The following is a 7,735-nucleotide window of genomic DNA, read 5'->3' on the forward strand; positions in this document are numbered from 1 at the left end:
TTAGAACAAAATTTCCTGAATTCAAATAATGTTCATGAAATTTCTAGAAATGTTCACAAAAGACTAAAAAATGTACAAGAAAAATAGTTCCCGAAAAATCATAAAACTTCATCACTTCAAGAAATGCTCGCTTTATTAAAGAAAATCATGAACTCAAAAAAAGTTCCTGCATTTCAAAAAGTTGTTCACCAAAAAAAAAGTTCATGAAATTCAAAAATTGTTCCCAAAATTCAAAAACTGTTTGTTGATTCAAAAAAGTTCAAAAAATGTTTGCTAATTTGTAAAACAAAAGTTCATGAATTCGAAAAATGTTCATGATTTGTAAAAATGTTCGTGAATTCAAAAAAAAATGTTCCCGATTTCAAAACATGTTCACAAATTTGAAATGTGTTCACACAAAAAAAAGAATCAAAAAGAAAAAAAGGAAAAAAAAGAAGAAGAAAGAAAAAAGAAAACGTTCTCAAAACCGGTGGGGAATAAACCCTAAATGGGCTTTCCCAAATATTGGATCGAGCGTTAGAGGGGTGCGCGCTAGGTCGCCACCAAATACGGAGAGTCCGAGAGAGCGAGGTTTGTCGTCTGGATGGGGTATTTGTGGAAACATGGGTGGGAATGCTGTGGACTGATCAAACGTGGCGGCGGCAGACGGACGCGTCCGGTCCGCCTTAGATATGGACTGGGAATGTGTGGTGCCGATCAGCCCTTCGTCACACAGGATTGAGCTCGCGAGATCTGCCCTTCGTCGCACGGGATTGAGCTCGCGGGGTCCGCCTTCGTTGCACGGGATTGAGCTCGCGAGATCTGCCCTTCGTCGCACGGGATTGAGCTCGTAGGATCCGCCTTCGTCGTCCCACGGGATTGAGCTCGCAGGATCCGCCTTCGTCGCGCGGGATTAAGCTCACAGGCAGGCGTGGGAGAGGAATGGGCGTGGGAGGGGAACGAGGGAAATCGTCGCTAGTAAAAAGAAATATTGAAATTTGAACAGTAACCGGTGGGCGGTCGTTCGCGACGCATGCAGCCACACGATTCGTCACGCCGCACGGGGAGTCCGCGGTGCGGCGCCTCTGATTAGATTTTCCGAACAATATATCACAATATATTTCCTATTTCTTCACCAGGCAGAAATTCATGATAATTTTTCAATATCTTGGTGATGGTAAACACTAGTACTCGTACATGTCAGTCAAATGACAAGAGAAACATCAGTTAAAATCATGGTTTATATTGCACACGGCAACAGCTAAGACCAGCTCCACTGATCACTGCACCAATATGATGTTGGAGTAATCAATTGTGCACGCTAGACGATTAGATCTAGATGGAATTTATACAAATGAACGCGGAGCTGTCAATGCTGTAGTTACCAGAGTCTTGTCAGCTTCTGCAGTTTCCTAATCTTCTGGTTTGGCTGCAATCTCACCTTCCGTGGTTTCCTCAGCTAATGGTTCAACAGCAGCTAAATTTTCTGGTCTCCCCAACAGGCATTTCAACTGTTGACCCCTCGATTCCCTCGAACGTGTACTCATCCCCCAGAGACTGTTTTGCGACATATCCAGTAAAAGCATGAGGTATGCTGGTCTCTTCTCGAGCCTCATCCGTATTATCAACTTCCATGGTATCCTCTGAGGCCTTGACAATACCATCTACACAATCAAGACAGTGTCTTGGGGCCTCATCTGCAATTTCAGTTTGCATGGTACCTGAGAGAACATCAGGTGACTCTTCATTTCTACCTCCGGCATGTAAAGCACACTCGGTATTGCCTTCACCTTGTCCTGCAAGCTTGACCATCTCAGTGTGTTCAACTGATGGATTCTTTACAGCCTCACCTTTGTCAGCTTTGTCGAAGATGTCAATTTGCGCATAATCCAGTGCAACTCCAGACACCCTACAAACTATAAGAAAGCACACACACAAAGGTACTGTAAGCAACTAAGCATATTTAGCTCACTGTCTTTTACAAATTTAAGAGAAAGAATGTTTACCAGGAATCTCCATGCTACTATCTTCAGGGCGTAACATAGGATAACTCAATTCAGTTGTTCTTAGAGAAAATGGCATATTCACAAGGCGAAAACTTCGAAGTGAGGGTCCAAAAGAGCCAAAGTTGCCAGCAGCACTGAAAGCCCTTTCAGCATCGACACGTTTCCTGAAGACAACTTTAACAGTATTTGTGTTTTTGTGCGTTTCAGTCTCGGTTTCTTTTAGCGGTCCATAGCGACTGAACATCCTAATAAAATCCATTTTTGAAGGAAGAGCAATTGATTTGCCAAAGCAGAAAACAAGTGCAGTGGGGTTTACATCATGGAGCATCTTCTCGTCAACGTGGATAATTGATCTTTTTATCACTTCTATCTTTCTGTTAACATCCAACGTTTCAGGGTGCATATTCTGTACAGGGGAAGAAAGATCTGATGAAGGTGCACATGTTCGTCGCGTCGCTCTCCGCCTGCGTATCGGCCTTGTTTTGCCACTTGCCCCTTTAAGGCTCTGAGTCGAGACAGTATGTAAACTCAGTCCAGACCAGTAGGCGTCCTGCATATGGTCCGTTATTTCTTCCTTAGGACAAGGCAACATTTTCCACTCTTCACTCCCGTCCCCTTCAGTTTTTTCAATCATGCCCATTTCAGTAGAAGCTGCCATCCCAGATAAGTCCTTGGGGTCCACATCATAGCGCCTCTGCACACGTCTCCTTTTTGCCGGCTTCTTCATAGAGATGTCAAATTCACCACACTCTGTTTCACCAATGTTGTTATGAACTGCCGGTCCGTTCTGAGGCTTCACAATGGGCCTTCCCTCTGTCAACTCTACGTTATCATCAGGCTTTCGCTTACGAGGTCTTCCCCTACCTCTTTTGGGTTTCACATGACTAGGCTGCACTTCATTGGTGACAGTTGTGTCGATGTTATTCTCTGCCCATGCACTGCCAGATTGAAATGATGCAATTTCAGCGTACCCCTTAGACCGATAGAAAGACATAAGTTGAGAGCAAGCAATCACTAAATCCTGCAGAACACCTCCTTGGCAAGGAGACAGAGCCAGCAACTTCATATAATGAAGAAGGTGTTCTGGACTGAAATATTTCAATATCTCAGCCTGGTTAACCTTAGAGCAAGTAAATCCAGTCTTGAGCCCAGCATTCTCACCGATATAAGACATGCCATTCTCAGAGAGCTCTTCTGGGAGACAAGAGCAACTCGCGGCCGCCAATATCCGCCTTGAGAGTTCTTGAAGCGCACCATTAACTGCAATGGCGAAGGCATCAGAATTGCATTGTTTCTCCATCTCTGCACGGTTTTCCATGAAAGGCTTGAACTGGGATTCATGACACCACGCAAAAGAACCGTCACCATAAAATGCTACCAGATGGTGGCCCTCTTTCTGATGCTTCAATGCCAGCTCGGATGCATCTGAAGGGTCAAAAATTTCACCAGGCCACCAGGGATGACCTTCCAATTTGGCCCAGACAAGATCAGAAACTTGAAACCCATCTCTATCAAGGGGAGGGAGATGGTATCTAGCACGCTCATCATCTTCGTTCGATTCTGCAAAATTATATTATAAGATACCAACTATTCAGAGAATGTCATGCAAAGTCGAAGAGGACAGGGGATGGAATCAACATGCAGTACATCAAATTAACCAGAGTCGGTGGCTGAGTATGCTTACCGGCTTCAGCATCATGCTGAGGTACGGCAGGATTAGAAATCTCCGCCGTCTGCAACCCACCAGATTCCACCATCATGGCATCAAAATCTGCTTCACCGAAGCTCCCCTGCGCCATCGCCTCCCCGTCCGTCGCGGCATCCACCGGCGGCAGCTCGTCCGCCCCCGCCTCCGGGTTCGTCCCTCCATGCCCTCCCTCCACCCCCGAAAGCCAGATCATCGCGGCGAACCTCCGGCGCCCCTGCTCGAATCTGCGGAATTGGGGCAGAGAGGTAAGGTTAGCGCAAAACCTGCCTCTGAAATCCCCAATCGATCTCGCCGCCGCGAAAGGGAAGGGCGAGATACCTCAGGCACAAGCCGGCGGGAGCGAGAAGCTGAGCGCGAGCGCGTCAGCCTCGCGGGCGGAGACGGAGGCTCTAGGGTTTGGCCTTGGGCTGGCTTCGGCCTCTGCGACTGCGCGCGCGCGGGATTTGGGTGGGTGGGTGATATCGGCGAGCTCGGGAACCGATTGGGAGGGGGAGACGGGGTGGGAAGTGGCCGAAAGGCCGGACCATGTGGGCTGGGCTAACAGGCCCCTGAAATTATAGCCTGTGGGCTGGTTTTATTTAACTGGGCCGTGCGGTGTGCGTGCGTTTATCACGGCGGGGTGTGAGGCGTGGTGGGACTGAAATGTAGGGACCGGAACAGACGCCAGCCAGTGGGGTCCGCGACGGCCAGGCGAGCGGGAAGTGGACGTGCGTCATGCCGGGTCGCCGTCGTTGACGAGGTTGCAGGCGAACGTGCCCAACTCCGGCGGCATCGACGGCGAGCCGGCAGAAGGCAGAAGGCAGAAGCAGGCTCTTGGAGAGAGGTGATCTCCTGTGTTTACATTTTTGTCTGTGGGCTGTGGCAATGTTGGTTGATGTTAGTTTTGCTGCCGTAAACAGCATTCGATTTCTACCGTGTTCTTAACGATCTTTGCATTTCGTCATCTCATCAATAGGTGAAGAACGCGGAGGGTGGGAATGGGGAAGAAGGTGAGGTGGTTCGATGCCGTGCAGAGGATTTTGAGCACGTCGGGACCTGATCGCGAGGACAAGGAAGAGAAGCAGGTGACTGAAACCGTGATAAAAAATTCTTTCAGCTTATTCCTACGGGAATTCTACTCTCCTCGTCAGTCGATGCAAATAACCAATCTGCATCGATGTTTTCGATCCAAGAAGCCGGCCGAGAGACTGACGACTAGATCGAGCTTCAAGAAGCTATGGCACTTCGGCAAGTCCAGCACGTCCACCTCCACGACGCCGGAGACTGCTCATCAACACCCTGGTCAGCAGGAGGCTGTGGTGGTCGCGGGGGACAAATCCGTCGGAACGACGAGCGAGCAAAACGATGGTGGATTCCATGTCGCACCGGTGGCGCAGCAGCCGGCAGAGGCTACGGCCATCGTCATGCCAAGAGCGCCCGCGCGGTCAAAGGAGGAGCTTGCCGCCGTCAGGATTCAGACGGCTTGCAGGGGCTACTTGGTAATGCATCTGCTACAGTCCTGAAGAGAGAAATGTTGTTCTGTTGCTAGTCATTGGCTCATTGCCAAACTTCTTTCTCTCGGGGGGCCAAAATCTGAATAGTTATTCTGAATGCTCAAGAGAACACAAGGAAGATAAGAGATTTGAATGATCACATCTCAATCTAGTATACTTCTATGATCCTATCTAGCATGTTAAAAACTTGGAAACATTTTATTCACATTCAGGTGAGGAGAGGGTACCAGACGAGAGCACAGGCTCGGCTGATGTCGCTACTGGAGGGGGTCGCCGTGAAGCGCCAGACAGAGGAGGCGCTGTACAGCATGCAGGCGATGACGAGGGTTCAGACCCAGATATACGCCAGGAGAGTCAAGAAGGAGAAGGATCTCAAGAGTCAGGTCCAGCCTAAGCAAGGGCCTGACAAAACCAAGGTTCGCCATCATCATCTGATTTGCTCCAATCATCTTTACTAAGTATTCCTCTGTCAACAAATATAAGAGCGTTTAGATCACTCTTATAGGAGTATTTAGTAAGCACAACTTGTTCATGTGGTTCTTTCCTAGTTTATCTGATTTGCTCCAATCATCTTTCCTAGTTCATCACGATTGCAGCTTTCATCCTATATGTAGTAACCACAACTTATTCATATTTAGCACAGATTGGTGAAGGCTGGGATCCCACTCACCACTCCAAGGAGCAGATCGAGGCCACGCTTGCGACGAAGCAAGAGGCTGCGTCGAGGCGGCAGAGGGCCCTGTCATACGCCTTCTCTCACCAGGTAGCCCTCGGATCTCCATTGTGAATGGCACTGTGGCTCGACGTGTTCATGTCCTCTGCTGAACCCACTCTGCTTGTTCTGTCTCGGTTGTAGTGGAGGAACAGGAGCCCTTCTTCTTCTTCCTCGGGGCGAGGGAGAGTGACACCCACGCAGTCGCACCCTCCGACGTTCATGGACCCCGGCTGCCCCAACTGGGGGTGGAGCTGGGCGGAGCGCTGGACGGCGGCGGCGAGGCCGTGGGAGAGCCAGACCGCGACGCAGGACAAGGACCGCCCTGCTCCGGCCAAGGGTGCCAAGCCGAGGGTGTCCATCTCGGTCCATATTCCCACCACGCCGACGGGCAGGTCCCCCCGGCCGCCCGGCCGGCAGTCGCCGTCGACCCCAACGCGGCCGCTGTCGCCCTCGGTGATGGGAAAGACAGTCGCGTCGCCCCGGCGGGCTCCGAGCCCAAGGGGTAGCCCGTTCAACAGGTCGGGAAGCGTGCTGTCGGAGCGCCCGCGGACCAGCCAGGAGCACCCGGGGGCAAGCAGTGGCGGCGGTGGCGACGAGAAGGAGGCCTCGCTGCGACGGACGACAAGCTTGCGGTCGGGGGAGCTGCCAAGGAGCCTGAGCCTGGGAGTGAGAGACGTGGACGCAGACGAGACGGGCGGCGCGCCGGTGACGCCCAGCTACATGCAGGCGACTAAGTCCGTGAAGGCCAAGGCCCGGTGCGCGAGCCCCGCCGCGGCCGACAGGGCCGAGCTCCCCGAGAGGGCTCCTCTGGTGTCCTCGCCGTCGATGAAGAAACGCCCGTCGCTGGAGTTAGCGGAGAAACAAGGGGTGTCATCGCCGAGGACGCCGAGGACGCCGGGCACGCCGAGCACGCCTGGCAAGGCGAAGGCGGAAATCAGGGCGAAGCGGCCTCCCAGTCCCAGGTTCTAGCTTGCTGGGCTTGCGTATATCCAGGGTGGCAGGATGATATGAGTTATTGTTTTTTGTTTTCTTTTGCGGGGATATGAGTTGTTGTCGTTGTTTTGTCTAATTTCGAATTTATAACCTAGCGTTTTTGGTTAAATATAAATAAATCGTATTTGTAAATTAGCGTGTTTGGTACAAATTTACCTTTTTGAAGTTGGTTAACACTGCTATAGCATGGAGTATCTTTTTATCCTTGTTATGATTTATTCCCTCTCCTCTATAATATAGTAACGTTTTTAACACTAATATAGTGTTAAAAACATTATTATATTATGAGATGCAGGGAGTATTCAGTCTTTCAAAATAGAGTATACCTATTAATGTCTTTCAGCCAATCAATCATATAAGCGTTCACCCGGAAAAGCCTTTTGCATTCGTGTTCCATCCACAGCATGTATCTTCATCATCCAAACATGCCAATGCTCGAAGATGCACGTAAGAAAGCTCACATGGGCATCTCAAACTCCATCCTTCTTTAATCATGGTAGTACAACGAAAACTAGAAATAATAAAAATTACATCCAGATTCGAAGACCACCTAACGACGACTACGAGCACCGAAGCGAGCCGAAGACGCGCGCTGTCATCGCCCCTCCCTCGTTGGAGTTGGGCAAACGTTGTTTTAGTAGACAGTGGTGTAATGTTGCTAGATTCTTCCATGCCAACATTTTATCACCATCTCATTACAAGAGTAATTTATGTGATTATCTTTGATGGCGGTTGTAGACGAGCACACAAACACGATTTAAATGTCACAAAATTTAAATAGTATGTTGTTTAAATTAATCTAAATGAATGATCTCTAAATAGCTTTGAAGAGAAACAAACT

General features: G+C 49.6%; 2 protein-coding genes across 2 annotated transcripts; one reads left to right on the forward strand and one right to left on the reverse strand.

The window, feature by feature from the left end:
* Positions 1 to 1,125: 1,125 nt before the first annotated feature.
* Positions 1,126 to 4,121, reverse strand: LOC123414765. The gene is made up of 4 exons (XM_045106679.1): positions 4,012 to 4,121; positions 3,670 to 3,917; positions 1,986 to 3,545; positions 1,126 to 1,895 (listed from the first exon to the last, which is right to left on the reverse strand). The coding sequence occupies exons 2-4, from the start codon at positions 3,884 to 3,886 to the stop codon at positions 1,447 to 1,449; spliced, it is 2,226 nt and encodes a 741-aa protein (XP_044962614.1). The 5' UTR covers positions 3,887 to 3,917; positions 4,012 to 4,121; the 3' UTR covers positions 1,126 to 1,446.
* Positions 4,122 to 4,362: 241 nt separating this feature from the next.
* Positions 4,363 to 6,929, forward strand: LOC123414781 (protein IQ-DOMAIN 3-like). The gene is made up of 6 exons (XM_045106680.1): positions 4,363 to 4,516; positions 4,649 to 4,757; positions 4,869 to 5,171; positions 5,399 to 5,602; positions 5,830 to 5,949; positions 6,043 to 6,929. Exons 2-6 carry the CDS (start codon positions 4,671 to 4,673, stop codon positions 6,868 to 6,870), a joined length of 1,542 nt encoding a protein of 513 aa, XP_044962615.1. The 5' UTR covers positions 4,363 to 4,516; positions 4,649 to 4,670; the 3' UTR covers positions 6,871 to 6,929.
* The last annotated feature ends 806 nt before the right edge of the window (positions 6,930 to 7,735 follow it).

The sequence above is a fragment of the Hordeum vulgare genome, chromosome 1H, assembly GCF_904849725.1.
Source record: "Hordeum vulgare subsp. vulgare chromosome 1H, MorexV3_pseudomolecules_assembly, whole genome shotgun sequence".
NCBI classification, from domain to species: Eukaryota; Viridiplantae; Streptophyta; class Magnoliopsida; order Poales; family Poaceae; genus Hordeum; species Hordeum vulgare.

Coding starts and splice junctions, on each gene's coding strand:
- LOC123414765 (XM_045106679.1), bottom strand. CDS start 3,886: ATGATCTGGCTTTCGGGGGTGGAGGGAGGGCATGGAGGGACGAACCCG. Junction 3,546..3,669: donor TCAGCATGATGCTGAAGCCG/GTAAGCATACTC, acceptor ATAATTTTGCAG/AATCGAACGAAGATGATGAG. Junction 1,896..1,985: donor TAGTAGCATGGAGATTCCTG/GTAAACATTCTT, acceptor GCTTTCTTATAG/TTTGTAGGGTGTCTGGAGTT.
- LOC123414781 (XM_045106680.1), top strand. CDS start 4,671: ATGGGGAAGAAGGTGAGGTGGTTCGATGCCGTGCAGAGGATTTTGAGC. Junction 4,758..4,868: donor AGGACAAGGAAGAGAAGCAG/GTGACTGAAACC, acceptor CGATCCAAGAAG/CCGGCCGAGAGACTGACGAC. Junction 5,603..5,829: donor AAGGGCCTGACAAAACCAAG/GTTCGCCATCAT, acceptor TATTTAGCACAG/ATTGGTGAAGGCTGGGATCC.